Here is a 25,709-nt window from a genome sequence, read left to right as displayed (position 1 = left end):
TGCAAACTCACTTTTTCCCCTACCTCATGAAACAAAAGTAATAAATAAGCTCTCTAGTTTGTAAGTAATAAGACTTATTTTCACAAGTTTAAAATGGTGATCTCCTGACTACATATACATCAACCTATGACTAGAGCTAATGAAGGAGTGGCCTAACAGCTTCAGGTCCTTGTGAATGACAATTGCATGGATTTCATTGGTGCTCTGCTTCAGCATGTTACACTGCCTGCATGACTGTATAATGCTATTATTTCAAGTTCAATTACTGAGCAAGGTTATATCAAAATATTTTCAACACTTGACAGAATTTGAAACTAGAGTTTCAAAATCTATTACACTGAAAGTTTCTGTTACACAAAATAACCTTTTAAACAAATTGCCTCTATATTTCTTTCTTTTTTTTAACTGAGATATTAGTTGAGGTCCCTTTATAACATTTCTGAAAATGACAAAGCCAAAGCTTGACACATTAAAACTCCTGGAAAAATTAGGCATTTATTAATGAGGCAAGCAATGGGAAGGACTCAAGTGGACTGTCAACAAACTATTCAATCAAGGCAGGAAGCAGGCTGTCAACACTAGGGCCATTCTTATTGTGTCTTTTATCATAATTGACAGCTTGATGTAAAACCCTATCACATGACTTCTGGGTAGGTATGTAAATGGTAAGAGGTCAGTTCTCACATATTATAGCTAGAAAGGAAGCACATTTAAAGGAAGTTTCAGTCAAAATAATGGCTATGCAAATAAATATCTAGCTTGTTGGCTTGCTCTTAAAAAGGTATTTTAGCATTCATTCTTTTTTTCACTTACCTTTTCTTATTTTGGCAGACTAAAGTACAGATAAATTATTCAAATTTGTATAAAAACAAACGTATATTTAATGTAGCACTAATTTCAATAAACAAAAACACAAGTACTTTCTTGCAAGTATTTAACCATTAAAAATAGCCATTTTCAATCATGAAAGTGTAGGAAATTCTGAAAGTAATATTTATTAGTATTTTATCTTTAAATATTATTGGGCTATCTATGAGAAATAGGACAGGAAAGCAATAATGACAAGGAGACTAGGAGAACTAGGGATTAGGAGTCAGAAGGTTGGAGTCTTGTGTTGATGGACAAGGTCTTAAACCTTGTTCTCCTGAATCCTTATCTTGGGAATAAAAATGAAGAGATTGAATTACAGTGCCTCCAACATCCCATCAGAGCTTAAAGTTTACAAGTTGATGATAGGTAACATTTAAAAAAGAAAAAAAAAACCCTTTTTATTTTGTAATATGAGCATATGACTTATGTCAATAATGTTTATTAAGCTTCTGAACTATGCTTATTGAATTTTCTGTTAATTAAATTAAATGAAAGAACCATGGATTCAGAAAGTAGTAGAAGTAATGTTAAGTTTTTCTCTTTTTTGTCTTTTTTTTGGTAATTTCATTCTGATTATTTTGCTTGTTCAGTGAGTTACATACTCTTTATTTGGAGGCCATTTTATTTGTTCCATAGCTGATAATTAATAATAGTAATAAAACAAAACTCCATTAAACAAATCTTTAAGTAGAATATGAATGTTGAGGTGTTAATCTTTTCAACCCCCTCAAAAAAACCCATCCCCTAAAAATCTGTTTCCTTGAGGCCTCTAGAGAAAGAATAACACTCAGAAGAACATAAAAAATGCATTTCAGGAGAGTCTCCAGAGGGTCATTGTAAACCTACAAAGAAAAAAAAGTGAAAAGGTGAATTTGCCCATGTTGATTATTCTGGTTATAGTTTAATGGTTTATTGGTTCAGTTGAGAGTTGTTGTCATCATGAGAGACTGTTGTACATCAGCCTTTTGCTGAGTCTGGCAGAGTGGGACATTTTGCTTACCTTCTTTCTTTTGTTCCTGAAGCTAATTGCTATGCATTTAACAAAAGCCCCCATTAAGACATTGAAGGGCCCTCTTTTGAGTGGACAGGCCCTTATTCTGAAATTACTAGCACTATTGATCCTTTATGACTGTCAGCTACTTACATAATTATTTGAGTGTAGTGTAACTTAGGTACTTCCCTCATGAAGATTTCTGAGAGAAACCAGATAGTCCTAGGCCTTGCTTTACTGACACCATCTCATTTTGAGCTGTGCCAGGAACACGATCCTCCTTCTAGAGAAGTGATAGAGCCTTCACCCTACAAACATGTGCAGTGAACAGTCTGTCTCTACTTCTTTCTTAGTAATAGACTATCTCATTTTATATCACTAAGGATACATACAGGATTATAGTGGTCTTATGAATATGTAATCTCATAGTCTATATTAGAAAAATAATTGTTTCCACCTCCACATACCCATGTGACTAAGCAGGTATTCTAAATAACTTGTACTTGATGTTTTAACTTCTATTTCTATGAGAGGAGAATCCACTTCCTATGTTTTTAAGTGAAAATAATTGGGAACAATCAGTTTTATTGAAGCTTTAAGCAGAGGTAAAATATATGTATAAATGAAGGGCATATATTTATGTGTTACTTATTATTAAATTAAAAATAATAATCGACAGCTAAACTATTTAACACTTGATCTTCTCCTAGGACATACCTGAGAAATCATTACCTTAAACTGAAAAGAAATTATTATTTATTTTAAATTTATGTAAAATAAAAACTAATTTGGGGAGAGGGAACAGAACTTATAACATGTTCCAGGGTGTCTTTGAGCTCTCATATTCTGCTTCCTCTGCTTCCCAAATACTTGACTACTGGTATGTACCACTCTAAACATCTTTTAAACGAATTTCCATTAAGCATACTGAATTATAATAAAAATATTTAACATGACTCCCAAAGAAATTTTAATATACTAAATGTTAATTTTTCAGTTCAAAGTTTGCTTGATCTTGAACTATCTTGGTTAAATAAGATTCCTAGGAATCCTATTTCAAAAAGAACTATCGGGCTGGGGATATAGCCTAGTGGCAAGAGTGCCTGCCTCGGATACACGAGGCCCTAGGTTCGATTCCCCAGCACCACATATACAGAAAAAAAAAAAAAAAAAAAGAACTATCATCATGGAAATCTTTGATGACTAGGTAATTTTTATTTTAGTTATTTACTTTGCCCTGTATACAATATTGTTATAAAATTTTACTTTACAATGTAGTTGGTTAACTTAACAGCTGATTTATGCAATGGGAGGTTTATTCATTTAAAGAAAATACAGAGAGGTTCTGGCTCAAGTAACTTCTTTAACTGATTATATAAAAGCAAGTACAAACATGTCTACTCAGATACTTTTAAATCTTGGTGATAATCTGAATAGGCAAGTAGTTTTGTTATATTTTACATCTTTAGTAAGTGAGATTTTTGATAATAATATCCTGCTAGTTTCTTTGGAATTAAATCATTGCTAAATATATTTATTAAATATATGAATAGCTAGAGTCACATTTGACCCTTAATTGAGAGCAATTAGGAAAGAAAAGTTCAAATATGTTTCTATTTTAAATGATCAACAGGTGACCAAAAATAACCCAGTTCACATCTTTAGATGTGGTTAAACAAACAAATAAAAACATGAACAACATTGATAAAAAAATCCACCAATGGACACAAGGATTTCTCTAGGGAGGTCCTGCAGGTCTATAGGGGCAGTGCATCAGTAACTGCCACTCAGGATCCCCTAGTTTAAGTGTGTCTAGTTCTGGAGAGCTCCAGTCTAAGAGAAAGACCTTGTAGAAAGTAACCTGAACCTAATAATTAAGAGACGTAAGAGGTGCTACTTCCTGAATATGCCCTTCCCTTCTTGGAAGTGCTTAATGGATTGAAAACTAACATTTTCATTGTTATAAACCTAATCATTAAGGTAATCTGTATACCATCTAGTTTCTTAAACTGCTTTTAGATTCTCATAAACCTTTTTAAGTCCATATTTAAAAATACACAACTAGACTACTCTGTTCTTGTTTAGAAGTCCATTGCGCTACAGAGCCAGTTTCTGTTCTTGTTTAAAACAAGCAATTTTCCCAGCATGGGTAGCTCAAACCTGTAATCCTAGCTCTGGAGACTGAGTTCAGAGGATTGTGCAAGGAAGTTCATGAGACTCCTATCTCTAATTAACCACCAAAAAGCTGGAAGTAGAGCTGTAGTTCAAGGGGTAGAGTACTAACCTTGAGTATATAAGCTAAGGAACAGTGCCCAGGCCCTGAGTTCAAGTTCTAAGACCAGTGCATGCACACACACACACACACACACACACACACACACACACACACACACACACACAATTTACCCTATCACATCTGAATTTCTGATTATGTGACTTATTTTGAGAACTAAATAATCTTGGGCCTGTCATAGTGGTGAAGCCTTTGAATCCCAGAATTCTGGAAGGTAACTCTGGAAGATCTGTAATTCCAGGCTAGCCTGGGCTACAAAGAAAGACCTTGTCTCCAAAGGGACTAGAGTGGGTGGGAGAAGGGAAAGAAAGGAGGAAAAGAAAGGAAAGGAAATGAAAGGAAAAGAAAGGAAAGGAAAGGAAAAGAAAAGAAAGGAAAGGAGAAGAGCAAATTTAACTGAGTAAATTTTCTTCCGTGAAAGTATTATGGTCTGTTTTTAATGCCTATTTTTCTAATTTGCTTTGTTTACTTATCTATGACTTCCATATGGTATATTCTGAACAGTAACTACATATCTATCCATACCTACTTCTACATCTATCTATCTGTCTATCTACCTACCTATCATCTATCCACCGGTCTACCCATCTGCCTACCTACCTATCTGTTATCTACTTACCTACCTACCTATCTATCTACTTTTTCCAGGTCTTTCAGTTATAAAATCACTGAAATATCATTGTAATAAAAACATTTTTTGGCAATTACATATTGTGTTTTTGTAAGAAAACTGTCATTCTGAAACTCCAGTGCCACTATTATTTAGAGTGTACAGAAACCTGAATCTGAAAGTAAAAAACAAAGATTCTTAATTGCTAATATTTTTTCCCATAATGTTATCAGAATGGATTAAAACAGTTTATTTTAAGTTTACAAGCATCTTGGCTCCAGTCCCTATCTAAAAATTCTCACTGCAGAGCAGCAAAGCAGGGCTAGTGGATTTCATTGCAGGACACAGTTAATTTATAGCCTGGCTCTCTAAAGGTTAAAAACCATGATTTTCTAGTGTGTTTCCCCCACCCCAAGCCAGATAAGTTTACTTTCTTAAGCGTAAAAATAAGCAATATATCTTTTCAATAAATCTGCTAGCACTGTAGGGCAGCTGTTAACCAAACAGAGCTGGCTGGATAGGGTTACTCGAAGGATCTCTGAAGGGCAGAGCTGATGTGCTGGAGATCTGGGAAGAATTTGTTTTAGCTAGTATTCAATGCATTCCTTACTTTCTTCAGACTAGTGAGGTAGCTCAGATGAGATCCCTTCAGAATTTAAAATCAAGGTTTCCAAACAAGGCCACTTCAAGCAAAACACAATTAGTGAATATCTAAGACTTGACTAGATGGACGCTTCCATAGCTCAGTTAGGGCGAATGTCTGTGGGGTGGGGCCTTCTCTAAACTGCATGTCTTCTGTTTTGCCAACTGCATGCTTAAAGTTATTGATTATTTTACCCAGTGCAGATTATTTGGTATGTTGCGTAAAAACAAAAGCATTTTTTTATTTTCTTTCTAAAATATATCTCTATTGAACATTAACGTGTGTTTGCTTTTATTTCAGCTCAATTTGTACTCTAATAATGGCTAATTGTTATGTTCTAAACACTTGTTTCTCTGTATGCTTTAATTAATAGAGAAGCATATTGCAGTAGCTTTTTTCTAAGAAAAAAATCCAAGAATTTTGCTTTTCAGAATAAGATTTTCTTTTGCTTATTTTTTTTTAAATTTAAGTTGCCTCTTGGGAAAGTAAGGTTAATGCCATATACAATACTACTTTGCATGTGTTCATTTAAATACTAAAAACTGTAGTACTGCTCGATCCATATCTGACTGCTAGGTTTCAATTGACAGCTGAGGATTTGTGACTGGACCATGAATCAAAACGGCAGGCATTTATACCCCAGTACCAGTGAGGATACATTGGGAATTACTTGGCAAAGGTAACATTTTAATTATTTCCAACCCTACACTTACACCTAAAAATTACATGACCTATAGTGTTTGTGTTTAACTAGTTTTGCAGAAAATATATGTTAAAATTTAGTTGTTTTGGCTATACCATTTCTTTTCCCCTACCCTTCTCCTTTATTGCTTATTAAATGCAACACAAATTAATTTGGGACGTATAGCATTATGCGAATTAATCATTGAAATTTCTTAATATTGTCAAATGTGTGATTCAACTTATATTCTTGATTGGGGAGGGAGGGTTGTTACTTAGATTTCAGGATCTGAGGGGGGAAAAAGAAAATCATAGCCTTAGGCAGGATTTTTCAGCTCTCCAAGGAGAAAGCATTATTATTTCTATTATTTTCACATTATACATTTTTCTTTTTTCCACTCTTTCCTGCTAACTCTGAGTTAGTTTACTTACTCTTCATTTATTCCTGTAAGAGGGGAAAAACTAGAAGAAAAATTTTGAGTTAGGCAATTTAGCAGTTTTTACTGGCAATGCCCATAAATTCTGGAAATGGAGCATTCTTGGAATTCTCAAGGAGTTTTACTTAGTGTTTTAATTTCGGTTTTGTGCCAATGTGATGCACAGAAGATTGACTTCATTCATTTGCCTAGGAAATTATTATAGACTTTGTGTTCAGAATCAGTTTTGTTATTGTCTTGTGTATTGCTTTCAGAGAGTATGTAGTTGTAAGGTAGCCTGTGATGCATTATCTCCAAAAGAATTAATTTTATCAAATACTTAGAGTTAAATAGTTAAAATACATGATATAATCATGTAGAAGAGATAACAGTTTCCCAAAGAGAGTAAGTTAGTCTCTTGGGCTCACCAAGGGGACTTTATCCCTGCTAGGATTGACATTGTTGCTTTACAGAGTGTGTGTGTGAGGAAGTGAGATTTTTTTTTTGGAAAAAGGATAGAAATTGCCAAGTTAAATTAGTGAAATGTCTTTAACTCAGAAAAAAATCAAGAAAATAATTCAGATTCTGTTGTAAAATTCAATGACTTATATTAACACCCACATGATGACTACATGACACTTCCTCTTTTGGAAGAATGATATAGCATAAGCTTTAAAAGTAGATATATTTTTGTCACTTATTGTGACTTTTTTCCCAAGAAGCTTGTGTTATTTCTTTTTTAAACATTACAATCTTGTTTGGATAGTCTTTATTAGTGATATCAATTAAATTCAGTGAAGGTATCTTAAGAGTCTAAATTAATAAGCGTGTGTGTGTGTGTGTGTGTGTGTGTGTGTGTGTGTGTGTGTGTGGTATGTGGTGCTGGGTTTACTCAGGGGCTTGCTAGGCAAGTGCCTCTGCCTATTTAGCTATACCCTCAGCCTTTTTTGCATTAATTATTTTTGAATAGGTTCTTTCTTGCATTTATTCTATGCTGTTTATGTTTCCTATGTAGCTAGGATGATAGGCACACAGTACCACATCCAGTTTTTTGGGGGAGTTAAAATGGGGATATCATCAATCCCTCCACCCCCATACACACACCTATGCAACCATGCAACCCCTTCACACCTCAATCATCTTCAATTTCTGCTTTCCAATAGCTAAGACAGGCAGGAGCCAAAAGTACCAGACTAAGATGTAACTTCACTTATTAGCACCTCATAATTTTTAGAATGAGAAATTAATAGTGGCCAGTGAATCACTGAACACACTCATGGTAGTGAAGTCCCATGATGTCTAATGCAGTTCTTAGGAAAGTGTTGTTCATGTTACAGATTCCTTGCTGGAAAGAAAACTGATACAACAGTCAGTTTCAGGTCATAGAATAAGTCAGCAAAAAAGAAAATCAGTATTTATTAAGATTTCCTTTTGTTTCCTTCTTCTCAAAAATATTAAATTTTCTTTAGATCAGTACATAATAATATGTAGAATAGCCCTAATGATTGATGAGATGCTATAAAAGGTAGCCTTGAGTTTACTTCTCCCCTCTGAAGCATGACTCAAAGGCACATAATCAGTGGTGACCATATAGGGTCTGCAGGTATTTCTTGAGTCTCCGTTGGACCACTCTAAACTCTGTGACACACATCCACAGTTCTTTAAATCCCAGTAACACACAGTTCAGAATGAATATATTTGAGACAACAGTTTGCTTTGTTACTGGTTTCAACAACAGACACAAATAGAGTACAGACTTCAAAACATTGTATCTGTGGTACAGTGGCTTCATGCATAATTTATAGTTTGTGCCCATAGTTGTTTTTAAAACTTGGCTTTCTCTTCTCAATGTAACGATGGAAAGGAAATCCTCACTGTAGCAGTGCCTCTTTTAAGGCAGACTATATACATCTAAAATCTTCAGCTTTCATCTTAATCATTTGAACCTGTTTGTTCAGTCAGAAAACTAGAGAATTTATTTTTCACATGATGGAATAAGGAAAATTTCACAGGATTTTTAAAAAAATTTTTATTGTCAAGGTGATGTACAGAGGGGTTACAGTTACATAGGTAATCACGGGATATTTTTCTTGTGTTGTTGGTACTTGTTTTTAGCAAAAGACAATCCCTGAAGACTTTGTAGTTAGAGAAGGGCAAAGCAAAATGGGTGTTTTAGTTTGGCTTTCTTTTATTTGGATCATTGGTTGCCTGTCACTGTCTCACTGGCCCATGGTTGCCTTCCTATCTGCTTTGTGCCAGTTGTCTTCTTGAAGTGTTTCCATATCAAATGGAGGCTTTCTTCTGGACTGAAGATGGCAGGGCCCAGGGAGCTGTACAAGTACTATAGTCAAGGCTTGGAGGCCTCTTCCCACCCCTCCACCCCAGCATGGCACATAGACACACACTAGGAACCCAAGATGACTCCTTTGGAAAGCTTTTACAGGATCACTAGTTTGTAATCCCAAAGGTGTTTTGTTGTTCTGATCTTAGACCATTTCTGTCTGTCTGTCTGTCTGTCTGTCTTTCTCTGTCCCCTCCTTCTTCCCTACCTATGTGTGCACATGAGCTATGGAGTTATTTGCACCTGGAGCAAGTGAAGTTTTCAGCCCAAGAAAAATGATGTTGCTGCAATTAAGTTAACCCAGAATGAAATGTTGAAGTTCTGGCTTCTTCAGTCAGGGTGTGTTCAGGCTCCTAGGGGGGTAATAGGTGATGAATTGATTAAATGGGTTACTTTTGTGTTAGGGCTTTATCCTCCAGTGTAGACAGATCACATTGTTTTTGCACACTTGAGTTATGTGAGTGTAAACATGTAGAGCAGCTCCTTGCAAACGGCCTTTCTTTCTTACAACTATAGCCAGACCTGTGCTTATACTATCAAATATGGAAGCACAATATAATTGAATGAAAAAAGAGAGCTGAAGGACAATCCAAAAATAACATAAACATAGTTATTTAAAAACATTGGAGTGAGTGCTTTATGCAAAAGAGAAACAGGATTTATTGTTTCATTTTCCCTCCTCTCCCTTCACCCCTTTTAAGAAAACGCAAAGCCACAAGTGAGCGGTTGTATGTGTCTGAAGGCTTATATAAACATAGAAGAAGCCTTCAGATGGCTAAAATAAACATGCGCGTGTTACTGAAGGATATGTTTACACAAACCATTTGCTCAGCCTCTGAAATAATGAATAAATGAAGATTTTACTGAAATAATTGGAAGGATTTTTGTGTTCCTGTGGATGCCATAATTGAATGGCACCAAAGAGACTTTTATCAGCTATTTTCCATGTTACATGTGTTAGCAGTTCCTTTCTAGGAGTTGAATACTTCATTCTGTACTTACTTTACATGTGTTTTTGTAAGAAATTGTCGTTTATTACTGCTATTCTAGAGAGTTGCTTGATTTCCCAGGAGAAATTTAGCAGCCAGTAAAGGTTATTTGGATGTGTTTGGTCAGGAGAGGGAGGGCCAAAAAAAAAGTAATAACATTCATTTCATGCATGAAACTATTTGCATAACATTGTCCTCTACCACTGACCATTTTTCCTTGTTCTGCCCATTAGCTTTGTAAAATGTTTGCTTCTGAAAGACTTAAGAGCAAATACTTAAATAGAAATAATTTTCAGTATTGGACTGTAAACCTTACGTTTCATATACGCATATATATATAAAGTATATATATATGAGAGAGAGAATGTGTGTGTGTGTGTGTGTGTGTTTGTAAGTATGTGAGTATATCCACAGGTCTATGACAAAGGGATGTACAGTCCTGTTCTTAGGTGGATTTAAGAGTTAACTTTTTTTTCAGTGTTAGACTTAGACCATCCCTGTGAATTCACTAGGTTAGCATTTCCTGCTCTCAGTTTGTTATCTTGACACATAACTATAGTACAACAGCTGGGTTGTTCCTGGAGTTCCTGGGGGGAGCTTTATTCTCAGAGTGCTGAATTTCCTTTTCAGCTGTTAGCTCGAACGTGTGTTCAAAATGCTCAACTTTTTATACACCATTCTGAGCCCCTAGCACCATTCTGGGACTGAGTTAAATGCTGATAAGGGAGATGAATGAAAGAATCTTTGGTTCAAGGCAGAGAATTGCAAAAGCCATGTGCAGTTTTGCACATGACCATTGTTTAGTAACAGGACAGCTAGCTGGTGTTGCTCTTCATACTTGAACATTCTCTTGAAAAGAATTGCTCTCTAGTCTCATCAAAATTATTTGCACCTGTTATGGTAGCAAAACTAAAAACATTCCCATTGTTTTAAAGAACCAATGTGTTTTTCACAGATACACAATCTCTGTGATCTGGCTGTTGAAAAATATATTAGGAGTGATTGTATTTTTTGCCTAACTTTCTCCATTTACAAAGCAAGATTTGTACAACACAACGTTTCCTTTTTATCTAGGCAAACTCTTCAGAACACTTCCTAAGAAATTAATTGTATTCCAGCCAGACCTGCATGCTGCCATCCCACAGGAAATGGGTCAGCAATCCATTAAGATGCCATTAGATAATCTAATTTGGAACTTAATCTCTAAATTAACCATGCTCCATACTTGAAGCATACTTGAGAGAAAGAAAAAAAGTTTACGTTTGAATCGATAGGGGAGCCGAAGCGTGAAGAAGGCTGTTTGTTTTTTCTGTAGCTGTGGTCACGTCTCAAGCCGTCTGGTTACCAGGAGAAACCAGACATGATGTAATTCCAGATTGAACTTGAACTTCAGGGACTTAGGATGGGGGAACAATGGGCCATAGGAATCAATAATGTCCATTTTCCACATGATTATGTTTGGAGCTTTAAGTTAACCTTTATGGGAGAAGCAGCAGGATAGGCAGTGAGACCGAAATGAGAAGATCCAGGGACAAGATGTTAGAGGAAAGAAAACTTTTTTTTTTCTGTGATATTTTCTGAGCAGCACGGCAGATTCCAGCAGGATTAGAAAAGTTCCCGCTCCGCAGTAAACCGGTGGCCTGTTCAGAGCACTCTTTGTTCGCTTAGGTAGGACAAACTTAATCTTACGTTTCCTGTCAGATGATTTTTGGCAGCACTACTGGAGAGGGAGGAGCATGATGCAGAACATTCCCAGATGTAAACCTTGCATTTAACCCTTCCTGGGGAAAAGGGAGGGTATAAAACACCTACCCTCCTTGAAGATGTTTTATGTAAAGCACCATGTTTACATATGCATTAGTTCCATAAGAAACCCAAGTCCTTCCACAGCCAAAGCATCATTTACTATTTACCTTTTTGGATCCTAAGGGTTTGAAGCCTATGTATGAATAAATGTAATAGCAAACGTAAAAGGCAAAAGCTCATTGAAGTTCAGGAAATTGAACACAAATGTTTTCAGAAACTATAGAAAGTTACAATTATTCTCTTCTTGTTCACTTTGCTTTATGAGGAGAAAGATGTTAGCACATGTGAGCAGAATTACAAGGTCCAGTCTGTATAGTGTTGAGTCCCTCAATGTTTTGTCACTTTATGCTTCAGAATTCTCATATAATAGTTTTGTCCTTTGCAGGTGCAGTTGTGCACATAATACTGTTGTTTGTTTGTTTTTAAAGGAAAATCATTGGTGGAAGAATCTCTTTTGGCCTTTATAGAAAAGTTAATGTTTCAATTTAATTTAGTATTCCCTCGGTGCTTTTCTCTGCTGAAAGCCACTATTTTGGAGCACCAGTTTTGTAGAGTATTTTGTCTGCTGTTGAAGAATCACATATGCAAATAAGAGGAGCAGTAAGCACTCTGATATTGTCCGATTTGCCTTGCAAAGGAGCCCAGGGGTGGAAGGGAATACACACTAGAGAAAGCCTGAAGCCCAGAATAAGGGGTTCTCCTCCATCAGAACATGGGCTGGGGGAGGGAGATAAAGTAACTACTATGAGCTTGATAATTCCATATGTATTTTAACTGGCTAAAACTGCCCACAGCTTCATAAGTTGATATATACATATATATTACATATATACACACACAAACTTATAAAGTATATACGTGTGTGTACTGTCATTTACTTATAATTAGATGGCTTCATAGCAATTCTCCATTTTAATTGTTAGCTTTAAATACAAAAAGATCAAATATAATTTTTAAAAATACCTTCTTAATCTGGCCTTTTGAGGGAAAGAGGTTTTTTTTTAACTTATGTTCAAACATGCAAAGGACGTAAATTTTTTTTACTTTTAAGTATACGGATTGCCTTGTTAAAGGGTCTTTTAGGATTTTATAAGAGCTTTTATACTAGAAGAGTCTAGTAGTTGTAATTTAGTTGCAACTGTTCCATACTTCAGGGCTTTTCTTGTCTTGTGCTCTTCATTAGATTAAATATTTCACTAGCATAGGCCATACTAGCATTTGTTCAAGGGAAAGTTAACCCTCATTCCAGCATACCATAATAACAAAACACATATGAAACAATTGAATATAAACTAATGATGTTTGATGGCCTACAATTTTGATATGTTATTTTCAAAGCTGTGGGTCCCCAAGGAGTAGCAATAAAGAAAGCTATTTACCTACTTAGTTAAGAAACAAATATGTTTCTCTTTCATTACTATGAAGTGCTATTGCATGCAGTTAGAATAGTTCTATGAGCCACCTGCAGTTTATGATATTTGGTGTTTCCCAAAGAGCCCTCAAGAGTACTTTGCAGATCAGGTAAGAGCTAGCCAGGGAGCTTTCTGATACAGATTATTACAAATAGTAATAATCATTAGAAATTATCTTGCATGCGAATGGGATCATTCATATGGCAATAAAATCCTTGAAATTGGGGAAAATAAATCGAAGAAACTCAAGACCTGTGTAAAGCACTTTGTATATTTCACTCCCAGTCTATCATCCTCTGAAAAGAAACCCCAAAGCAAATTATTGACTTTTAGCCACATCTGCACATGCATAAAGTGATGGCACATGTTGCATTCAGCTGAAGAGCAACTGGAATTGGAAAAATAAAACAGTTACTTATGCTGAAGTTTGGGCTCAAGAGTAAAACTTACATTGGAATTTCATTGTGTATTATTCAGTTGAGATTTAAATTCTAATCCAACAAAAACTAAATAATGGATAAGCAAATAAATACCAACTAGTTTTCCAAAAAGCAAAACCCAACTAAAATGTATGGGCAAAAAAAAAATAAATGCTATGTTCAAACCCTGGCTTTTATAAGTTCATAGCAATATGAGTTGAACAGGATGACTCACTTCCTGGCTTTATTTTCATCTGCTGTAAAATTAAGCATAATGACACCTTTTCCCATGTTTGATGTGAAGCCTTAAGGTAGGTCAATCACATAAAACAGTAACTGGTAAATCCACATTGCTAGGATGTTTATTAAGTACCATTTTCTTTGTTCTAATACATTAGTTGATTTAGCTCAAATGTTACCCATTCTTTTCACTGGTCTAAGTGAGTGGTTTCTCATAAGACACCATCTGCAGCCTTTCTGTTAACAATGATGTAAACAGCCATCCAAATGTAACATATACAATCCAATTGTTGTAACATATACAATACAATTGTTTCTGACTTAATTAACATACTCACACCTGATTTTTTTTCCAGACATGATTTTAGCTATTCATTGGAAAGAGCCTACTATACATTTTGGAAGAGTTTAGGGCAGAGGAACTATACAAAAATAGTTCTTTAACGTTTAATGTGTCTAATCTATTTGTCCCTTGCTTTCAGAGGCACTGCTTACTCTTATCAGCTACCTATTTTTATCATAGTATAGGCCTACTCTCACAATCTAGATATGTATGAATTTAAACAGTTCTTTGTGTTTCATTCCTTAATGTTTTTTACACTTCTTGACAGAATACTTAGTACTTTGTAATAAATGCATCCTGAACAGGCACAGGCAATATTACTATTCCTCTGAAAAGTATTGGTATATTGGTATATTGATATTTTATAAAGGAATAGTTATAAATGTCCAACTTATTATCAAATGAATATGAACTAGCAATAAAGAAATTCTACCATCTTCAAGTAGTGTATTGTTTTAACCACCTAAGAGTAAAAGGTGAAGTTTTTTACTTTGGTTACTGATTGAACTTAATGATTTCATATATATTTATTTGGTACCATGTGGTTCTTAGTTGGTTATTGGCTAAAAGCTGAAGGACCAATCCATCTTAGCTGTGAAGGCACAGTCTCAGAATGCATAATTTAAAAACAACAACCCACAGTCACCAGATTAGATGGCCATTTCAAGAGTTCATCTCTCTTTCACTGAAAGACTTAGTCTGTTTACCCTTTATATACAAAGACCAACGGTTTAGCGCAGTTTCTCAAGGATAAAAATATATTGAGTACTGTCTTACGTATGAAACTGTACCCCTATGTACATCACTTTGACAATAAAAAGTGAAGGTATATTAATGATGTCTCACTTTTAAAGGAAGTAGTAAGTACTTTATTGGCTCTTAATCTTCTTCAAATTATTACCCTAATAGAACTTCATTTATATTTCCATCTGATGGAGAGAAACCCATAGAATTTCAGATTGATTGGCCCCAGACCAATATATTTTATGCACAGGTCTCTTCTGTGTATCCAGTTTGTGTCCACAAAACAATTGATTGTTTCCAAAAGCAAGTATGTTTGCCTTCAGAAAACCCTGTTCAAAAATCCTTTCCAGCTCTGGGGGTGGTAGTGCATGTCTGTAATCCCAGTAAACAGAAGGATCATTGTCCAAGACTGCACCCAGGTAAAATGTGTGGGTCCAATCTGAAAAATAGCTAAAGATAAAAAAGCTTGGGGAAGGAGGGGGTTGTGTGCCTTCTTAGCAACCATGGTGCCCTGAGTTAGTTATCTTATCTACAAATATATATATATATGTAACTATATATATAACTATGTATATATAGTTTATAACTATTTAGCATATATGTATATAGTTATAGAGAAACATATCTATAACTATCTATATGCATATATATGTATATATAGATATATGTTATATACATTGTGATAGATAGATTAGATAGACAGATAGGTAGATACATAGATAGATCGGGTCTACATCTGACTTCCTAGGAAGGCAATATGACTTTGTGTACTTGCTGATGAGAATCAGACAGAATTAACTTACATCCAAAGGCTATATGTGAGACATTGAACAAAAAAAGTGCCTTAGTTTCCCTAACTGTAAATAGGGATGATAGCCATTTCAGGAGTTTATTGAGAGCAAATTAAGTTACAGCATCTGTAAACTCTCACAGATGGTACATTGCTGTTAGTCCTACTCAGGTCAGTTAATACTTCAAACATTTCTTTTGTGTTAATTCTATCCATTTGAATCATACAGAAATCTGAGTCTCTTTCCAGCTTAATGCTCATTAAGTTGTTCCTTAAATGATGTGATTTGGAGTTTCTTCAACCAAGAAATGCCACTCTGTTGCTGCAGAAAAATGATAGGTAGAAGAAACAAGGTGCTGGTTTAAAGGTAGTCTCAATCAGAGTAAAATGAAACAGGCCCATTGCCTACTTGTTCATGTATCCGAGGGTCAAAATCATAAGTTTACTTCTTCTCTTCTGGGGGTAGATGCAGCATACACTTTGTCAAAATAGTGTGAAATAGTCTCCATGATATGAGACACTTTAATTGTGGGATTTTGATTTAGTTCTTGTGCATTATGTTCATAATGAAATATCTCATTGTGTATATCATGTAGATGGGTTGTGCTTTGTGTTAAGTGATAAAAACCTTTTGTAATTTTCCTGTCTGATTTTTCACAAAGTGCTTATGTTCTTTTCTTTCTTTTTTAAAACTGGTTATGGCCAGTATGTTTTCTATAGATATGCTTTCAACCTCTTAGTACTCTTTAGTTTGCCAAGAGAGATGATTTGACAATAGAAAATGTAATGATAAAGTAAATGCAAGCTGAACATACATTTCAGAAGCAGCTGCATTTAATCGTGAATACTTAAAAATTCTTTTAGTAACTTTCTAACAACTCTCTGGCCAGAGTGAAAATTGTTGGATTGAGCATAAAATTATTTGTATAATTCTCATTCCACCATGAGTTAAAACTACTAATTATTTAATAGAAAACTAATATCTGTAGGGAGGTGTGTGTTTTTTATCCATATATGTGATTAATTGCATAATTTGTATGCATACGGATTTGTGTAAAACACCTATTTATTTGATATGAAATTTTAGGTGCTGTATTTATTAGTGAAATGATCTACATTAGTTTATATGATTAAATAATTTTACAAATAGCTGATGAATTACCATTATTAGACTATTTTTTAATGGGACTGCCAAAAAAGAAAGCTCTAAAGTATGTACATTGTGGCTCTGAACTCAACCTACAGATTAGCAAGAAGAGGCTTGTAAAAACTCATATATGAGTTCTACATAGTGTTAATGTTTGAGATTTATTTCCCCCAAATGTTAATAAACAGTATTGACAAATACATTACACACTGCAATTTTGGAATGGTCATAATGTAGTAGGGGAGGTTTAGAGGGTTTAAATAAACTTTCAAATGAAATTTGTTAGACATTAGAACAGCAAGAATCCTCCCTGTGACTAACATCAATTTACTTTTTATGGAGCTTTTTAAAAAAAAATAAAGCATGAGTAATAAAGAACTGGGTAAATAAGTAACTGAAAAATACACCTCAATTCTTGTCTTTTCTTTGATTAATTAGTAAGCTTGTCCTTTAAGGAGTTACACTATTTTCAATTATCAATGTGGGCTTCACTTCTAAGCATTTCTAAGTGACTTTCTTGAGCTTCTTCATTTGGGGATTCTCACTGATTTCACAAAATGATTTACTTGTGTTTTTCTACCAAGCTAAAGTTTTTGCTTTCCAAACATACTTCTTACTTCAGGTTAAAAATAATGGATATCTGGTTTGTTTGTTTTTCAAATTTTTATTATCAAACTGATGTACAGAGAGGTTACTGTTTCATACGTTAGGCATTAGATACATTTCTTGTACTGTTTGTTACCTCGTCCCTCATTCCCCCCTCCCCTCTCCCCCTATCCCTTTCCCCCCATGAGTTGTTCAGTTCATTTATACCAAACAGTTTTGCAAGTATTGCTTTTGTAGTTGTTTATACTTTTTTACCCTATATACCACTGTTTACCAATCTGTTTTGTAATTGGTTTTATGGTTAATAAATAGTTAGTACTGGGTATGGCCAAACTCCAAAAAGATAGATATGACAATCAGTTTCTCTATGGTGTTCACCTTTCAGGCAAGCAAGACAATTGCACATAAAAAATAATTGTGATATGAAGTAATAAGTGCTTTAATTGTGCAAAGTTCAGTGGAAGCAAATTGAAGTGAAAATAAGTTTCTTGATACATTATGTAATGTTGTTCCTGATCAGTGGTACAGACCACAGAAATAATTGTTGAAGATGTGTGTGGGAAGATAGAAATGTGTGAAAATAGCCCCATCTTTAAAAAAAGATTTCAGTTAAAAAATACTTCTTTTTTGGAATTATGAGTCTTCATCAGATAATGAGGATGTAACTCTTAGTTTGTGTGTTTTTTCCAGTATTTTATTGATGCTCTGTATCTCTCATTTTTAATTTCAAAATTATCTATTCTTGTCTGAATAAGGATCAAATCACAATATATCCCCAACTACATGTAATTATGGGCACACATTTTAAAACATATAATTTATTGTGATTTGAAATAATTGGTTTGTTTTCCCCCAGATTTATAAAGCATCTCTCATGTAACTAGGTCCTCTACTAAATGATTAGTAAAAGGAAGTATTTTGCTGTTGTGGAATTCATCATATAATTGTAAAATACCCTGAAGGAAAAAACCATTGTGATTTTTTTCTATTAAAATATTTTCTCAGAAATAGATACCTAGAAAGACAAACAACTACAAAAGCAATACTTGCAAAACTGTTTGGTGTAAGTGAACTGAACACCTCAGGGGGGGAAAGGAAAGGGGGAGGAAGTAGGGGGGTATGAGGGACAAGGTAACAAACAGTACAAGAAATGTATCCAATGCCTAACGTATGAAACTGTAACCTCTCTGTACATCAGTTTGATAATAAAAATTTGAAAAAAAGTAATAGATACCTAGATATGTAGCAATAAGACACTTTGTAAATAGAGATATCATCAGAGTGAAAAAGTTATATATTTAGTTTTTTAATCCAAAATTATTAATGCATATTAATATTCCCAATGCTTTTTGTATCTTGGAAATGAAACATGAATAGACATGTGCATCTATATCAAGAGGTTAAAAGACACTGTTGATCTCGCCTAAGTAAAGCAAATACTATAAATGAAACTGTAAACATTGAAAGTATGTTTCCATTCCATTCATGTTTTCACGACTAAACTGGGGATGCAATTGTCTGTTTGATGTTTTCTTAGTTCATGATTATTTATGCAGCTGTAATAGAGCTGACATTCATTCCAAGTTGAATATTGAAACAGCAATACAGCAGATTAGGTGTACCCAAAATGCATAGTATGGGGTTGCTTCATGGTATGTAAATCTGGGTTGTTTTCCTCCATGCGAGTCTTTTTTTTTTTTTTTTTTTTTTATAAGAGGTTAGGCCAGAGTACAGTAGAGAACTGTTTTTCAATTGTGTTTTGTTTTTAAACAACCCTAAATCCAACATAGGTTAAGTACTGATTTGGGAGAGGCAGGAAATCTCATCTGCTTACTTACTCCAACACCCCTCCCCACTACCCCTTCGAGACATCTCTAATTCAGAGCAGCCCAGATGCAGTGTTTTTGCTGGTGGTGAAATCAGGGAATGTTCAGGCTTCTGTTGCTAGCCCATAGTAGGGGAATGTGAATCGAAAGGAAAACTTTGGTTGTATCTGAAAGTAAAGTTATAGAGAACAAGTTAACCACTGAAAAACTCTAGAGCTATGTAATGGAGCCTTTGGGCTCCTATAAAGTCCTCTGACAATTAGTATTTTTAAAGAACAAAGTAAGATAGTTCTCATTGTGGTTCTATGATTTCTTTTTGTTTAATTTTTACTAAAAATCTCTGATTAAGATATGTTTGATAATTAACATTTCAAATTGCTTACTATGCACAAGCCTGCCTGGAAAATGCAATTTTTTCTCTTGTGAGAGGAAAGAAGTTAAGTTATATTTCATTATGCTTTTTAATTTTGCTTAACTAATAAGTTAAAAAATTAAAACTTATTTTACCAGTAAATTTTTTTAAATTAAAAGTAAAACAAATTATAATATATGAGATAATATAACTGGTAAGCTATAGTATATTGGAATTATTATAGTTGGTTGCTTTTCTTTTTTTTGTCTTTGGACAAAAACTAAATTATATTTATGGGTCAAATGTTTTAGGAAGAATATCCTTAGTTAGAGTTTAGCAACTGTGTATTGTGTATTATGCCGGGTTTTATTGCCATACAAGTAGATATAAATTTTCATGAAAGAATGTATATATAGAGTGTATATAGGTATAAAATGTGAATCGCTTGGCTAATTATCTCATGATAAAGTCATATTATGCCATTCATTTTGTAAAAACTTTTAGTAATTTGATGCATCTGGAATTGCTATTCTAATACTGCTGTAAATTTTAACTTTTGTTTTTCTTTTTTCTTTCTTCTCTTCCTGTTTGTTACCTCTCTCCTCTCAACAGTCCTGGTACCTGGGCTAGCTTGGTTCCTTTCCAAGTGTCAAATAGGACACCCATCCTACCGGCAAATGTCCAAAATTATGGTTTGAACATAATTGGAGAGCCTTTCCTTCAAGCAGAAACAAGCAACTGAGGGAAAAAGAAATACAACAATAGTTTAAGAAATTTTAAAATATATATAAAGGAAACAAGGAAGACTGGACAAAACAAAAAGGGAGAAAGGAAAGAAACTGAAGAAAAGAAGATGATAGACCAGCATTGCAGCACTTACAATCACTAATTCCCTTAAAGTTGAAACTATAATGACATTCAGAAGGGTCGATGATATTTCACTGATGGTAGATCGCAGCCCTGCAACGTAGCCTTTGTTACATGAAGTCCGCTGGGAAATAGATGTTCTGTCTCTATGACAATATATTTTAACTGACTTTCTAGATGCCTTAATATTTGCATGATAAGCTAGTTTTATTGGTTTAGTATTTCTTGTTGTTTACGCATGGAATCACTATTCCTGGTTATCTCACCAACAAAGGCTAGGAGGCAATATCAGAGGTGCCCGGTGACAGAGCCATGAGCCAGCCATTTTGTAAGCACTCTGATTTCTAAAAGTTAAAAAAAATATATAAAATCTCTGTAGCCTTTAGTTATCAGTACAGATTTATTAAATTTTGGCCCTTAACCCAGCCTTTTCCAGTGTGTAACCCAGTTTGAAATCTTAAAAAAATTTAAAAAAAAAGAAAAAAAAAGAGTAAAAAAGGAAAAAAAAAGAAAAAAGGAAAAAAACAGTTTGAACACAAAGGCTCTATGGAAGAAATGCCTCTATGTAGGTGAAGTGTTATCTCTGCATGCAACAGTAAAAATTAATATAATATTTTCCCCACAAAAGAAACACTTAACAGAGGCAAGTGCAATTTATAAATTTATATCTAAAGGGGAATCATGATTATAAGTCCTTCAGCCCTTGGACTCTAAATTGAGGGGATTAAAAAGAATTTTAAATAATTTTGAGCGAATTTATTTTCCCCTCCGTTTTTGAGGGCATTTAAAAAAAAAGGCATTAAATCAAGACAAATCATGTGCTTGAGGAACAAAAATGAATGAAAACACAGCACTTATGTTGGTTTAGCTGCAGCCTCCGTGGAGGTAAATTTATTTATTTAAAATTACTGGTTGCATCAAGAACCCATAGGGTGTACAAAAGTTTCTATAAAATCTGCATTTTAGAGGCAAAGAGGCAGGCAACTCCATGTCACAAGGGTAAAGCTTACAGTTTACAAACTGGGAATGCCAGGGTGTTGGATATAAAAACGCACTCTTGAGAAAACACATGGGATCGGGGTGCTGAAAACTTGCATGGTGCTTTCAGACATTAGCCTTGTTCAACCAATTTCTTGTATTGACAGATCCGTAGTGTGCATGGGCAGACACATTTTTGCCTCTGTCTCTTAAAATTTTAATTAAAAAAATACTCTTTCCAGTAATCCTAATTTGCACGAAGATATAATGTCCACATTACGTGCCTTGCCTTGAAATCGAAAAAAAAAAAAACAAAAAAGAAAAAAAAAGAAGAAAAAAACCCACAAAAAGTGACATCACTACACTTGTTTTGCTGCATTTATTATCATTTTAAATCTTTACCATTTTTATGACAAAATATTTTGTACTCCAGACGAAGAAAAATGTGTGACATCATGGATTTTTTAGACAGTTATACCTTTATCTCACATTTATAAAGCATATCATGGCTGTGTATAGTTGCCGCTTAAAAATTGTAATCGACCAGCAATATTTTCAGTATTTTGGTGTTTTTTCTATTAACTTTTCATGTTTTTCATCTTCCAATTAATATTTGGGGGGGAGGGGTTTCAAATTTATACGAATTATGCAATACCACGTTTTGCCTATGTAGGTAGTGCTTCTAGCTGTATTGGTTATTATAGGTAAGTACACAGATTTAAAAAAAAACAATGTATGCTTTTTTTCTTTTGTTTGTTTGTTTTAATTGACCAAAGTGGGTACTGCTATTTTTGCAGTGTGATGAGGTCCTTTTGTGTACTGAGAGATGGACAGGGGATTTTTTTTCTATACATATATATACTCTGGGGTGGGTGGGAGGATTTTTTTTGAACACTTTACAGTGTAGAGCTGTGAAGCAGTGAGCCCTGAAATGGGCCTGGGCTGCAAAGCGACTTCTGCCTACTGTGACAAACTTCAACTTACACAGGTTTTCCCTCTGATTCCCACCTGGGGTGCAAGATGAACTCATTTCTGGTTTTCAAAACAACAGAAGAGTAAGAACAGCAAACACAACAAATTCTCTTAGGGGCAGACTTGGCTTGGCCTTTTTTTTTTTTTTTTTTCCTTCTTTTTCTTCTTCTTTAAAAGAAACAAGCAAGAATGATCTTATTTTTGTTGTTGGCAGTTTTTCTTGCAAATTCTAGATCTACAGTGGAGAGTGAGCCTGTCTCATATTTAGTAAAGTCTTTTTTTTTTTTTTTTTGAAATGCCACACTTCAGGGTTTAACACACAGCAACATGCTTTCTCTAGCAAAGCCCCATTTGCCCAGCTAGAGGAAGTGTTTTTGGATCCTTTGCCTGCTACTGCCCTGCCCAATGCCATTTGATTCATGATAGGATAGGACTTACCTGTGACTTTCTACTTCCCCTGGATCACAGTGCCCTTGGATTTTCTTTTTTAAATTTTACTAGTCACAAGATTGGATGGAAGGTTGCTATTATTGAATATATTTCGACTGATAGATTAAAATCAATGTTCCGTTTTTTTTAAGGAACAAAATAAATTAATCTTGATTTTATTTTTCTGGCCCATTTAAATTGAAAACTAGAGCAGAAAGATATCTAGAATTTTTAGCAAATCATTTTCCTGTGGATGACTTAAGCCTATAAATACTGATTTTCTGTTAAGGGATGGTACATCAAATATATATATGTATATATATACATGTATGTATGTATATATACATATATATATATATATATTATGTTTGATTTAGTTCCCGCTAAAGACTAGGAGTGAATGAAGGCTTGTTTTATTTTATACTCTTCTCACCCCACCCCCAGTCCCACTGAGTGAATTCATTGCTAGAGGGAGAATCTTTCAGAATTAGTGACACACACTGTAGGCTGTCTTGAGGAGCTCCTTGACCCTCTGTCCCCCAGACCATGGCTTAATAAAATAAACTGTCAGTTGTTCTCACAGCATATCATTTAATAATGAATACTTTAGAACAATGCTGATTGGCTAGGGAATTGTATTTGATGAACCTAAATGCTGGCTGGCACAGTGGGATCCTAGAGCACACGTTCCAAAGGAAGTCCCACCATGTCTGTGATACTTGCCCTGCAGACAACAGATTCTCTCAGCCAAGCTTTTTATGTATCTTTGACCTATTAGGTGAACAACTCATCCTCCCAGGACACACAGTATTCTTCATGGGCAGACTCGCTCTCATTTTTGCCAGTGAATGAGCAGTTGTAGCTAAATTCAGTGATGCACTGTGGGTATTCCTGCCTTCCTCTTGAATATAAAGAAAGGCCTAGTGCAAGTGTTGCTTTCTCTTTTTATTTTATTTTTTTCTAAATCCATTTTTTTCCTTCTTCCCTTTTGAGAGAAACCTATTAAAAGTACTACTATATAGAATCTCAAACCCATTCTCAGCCTCTTCTTCTACCAGGAAGTATATTCTGACTAAGGGCCCCACTTTTTTGCAGGTCTTGCACACCCCTCCCCTACCCAGAATGCAGAGCTCAGGAGGTAAAGGTCACTCAAGGGCATCTGTATGGGGTGGGTGTCTTCAGCCACCAGTTTTGTGGCACTGTCCAATCTTTGTTGTGATGCTTTGCAGTCCACCACTCACAGTGCCTCTGACGCATGGTTCCCCTGGAGTAGCGTGAGCTTTTGAGGCTTATCTAAGGAAAAAAATAAAAACAGGCAGTGAAGGAGACTGTACATAAAGACATGGCAAGAATCTTAATTATAGCAATATAGTTATCGGGTAATGTTCGGGTGGGCAGCTCCATTAAAGAATATGTGAATGAATCTGTGAAGCTGCAAAGTAGCAAGAAGAACGGAAGGTCTTCTTAATGAACCGCCTACCTTGTAGACAGTAATTTGTACACTGTATAGTTTTGTTAAGATTTTTTTTAAATTAAAATTCCCATGTTTGTAAAGCTAACTTTTTAACAATTATAATGGAACTGTATGTTGTTTCCATTTTTAAAGTAAACAAGAATATTCCTTGTTTAGAGACTGGACTTGAGTTAAAACTCTCCAGGCTCTTAAGTTATGTATTAAAAAAAAATCTGTCCATGTTAGGAGATATTTCACAGATTCCCATGCTTGAAAAGCACGGGACACTAATCCTTTAAAAAAGTGTAAATGGAGAAAAGTTATATTTTATGAAGGTTATTTTGTTGTATTTAGTATTGGAAAAGTTGGTTTTCAGAGCATTTCAGAATGTTGGAAGCACCACTGTCTTTTTATTAGTATATAAGGCCTTTAGCAAAAGTTTTTTTTTTGTGATTATTACGTGATGGTATTTAAGGTTAAGTTTCACAGAGCATTCAGGATAGGCAGAAAACGAAAATAGTGCTATGTCTCATAAAAATGTGTCCTCAGGGAGCAGAATCTTGGATTTGTGACTTGTAGCTTCATAAGGACTCAACGGAAGAGATTGCACAGGAACATCTTCAGCCGTATGACAGCAGGACGTGTTCTCTACCTAGACTCAGAGTCTATATACTGTGTGAAAATGATGAAGGCTGCAAAAAGTTATCCCATATTCAGTGTACAGTATTCATTCTTAATGAAACAACTCTCCAATATTGCTGGCAGATAGGCCCCAGGCATGACATTCAATATAGTTTACATGTTCCTGTCAAGGTCTTTTGTTAACATTAACCAGCTGCATGCTTCCTAGACTTTTAAGAAATTGGGTTTCTATAGAAAACTTTTTTTTTTTTTAATGTGCAGGCTATTCCAGTTCAATAGTAAAAGCTCAAAATTGAATGTCCTACTCCATGCTGAAGGAGCTGAAAGCTGCCTTCTTCATATTTTGCACTTTCTGGTAGTTCCCTCCTCCCCTTGTTTTTCTAATTCCTTAAAATTGTGTGGGTGGAGTGGAGCCTTGCAGTTGGGGGGGGGGGTAACATGGACCACTGATTTTGCCCTTTGACCCTGCACAATGACCTTTGCATCAGCCAAACTCATTGCCATGACAACTCTTTGTACTGTGTCTGTGCCACAGATCTGTTGGTCACATTGCTAATAGTAAAGGGGACAAGTTGGAGACGGTCAATTTTTACATTTTTTTGTTGCAATTTTTTTCTTCAATGGTTGTAAGTAGTTTGTTTTTCTTTTAAAATAAAAGGGTTCACTAGTTAATACTCTTTAGAAATATCTGTGTGTTGCAATTCAAATGTATGTTGAGATTGTGAAAAAAATGCTTCAGTGCCACTAGCCTACCAGGACACTAGATGAAGCCTCAGATAACTTTTATTGCATGATACAGTACCAGTAACAAAAGATGGCCTAAATACATGAAAAGCAGTGTAAGCTAGT

General features: G+C 34.8%; 1 protein-coding gene across 9 annotated transcripts in view; it reads left to right on the top strand.

Moving 5' to 3' along the window:
- The window catches only part of Nfib (nuclear factor I B), a 228,092-nt gene extending 205,274 nt beyond the window's left edge, over positions 1-22,818 (top strand). For 6 of the 9 annotated variants that reach the window (XM_048350549.1, XM_048350717.1, XM_048350377.1 and 3 more), the window contains 2 exons: positions 5,998-6,086; positions 20,132-22,818. In XM_048350549.1, the coding sequence (XP_048206506.1) occupies positions 5,998-6,086; positions 20,132-20,261 (219 nt within the window). In that variant the 3' untranslated portion in view covers positions 20,262-22,818. The remainder of the gene's footprint in view (positions 1-5,997; positions 6,087-20,131) is intronic. The other 3 variants (XM_048350627.1, XM_048350804.1, XM_048350969.1) reach the window with 1 other exon arrangement.
- Positions 22,819-25,709: the final 2,891 nt, after the last annotated feature.

Source organism: Perognathus longimembris, chromosome 1, assembly GCF_023159225.1.
Source record: "Perognathus longimembris pacificus isolate PPM17 chromosome 1, ASM2315922v1, whole genome shotgun sequence".
NCBI classification, from domain to species: Eukaryota; Metazoa; Chordata; class Mammalia; order Rodentia; family Heteromyidae; genus Perognathus; species Perognathus longimembris.
Note: the sequence above shows the minus strand (reverse complement) of the source record. Positions and strands in the feature narration are given on the sequence as shown.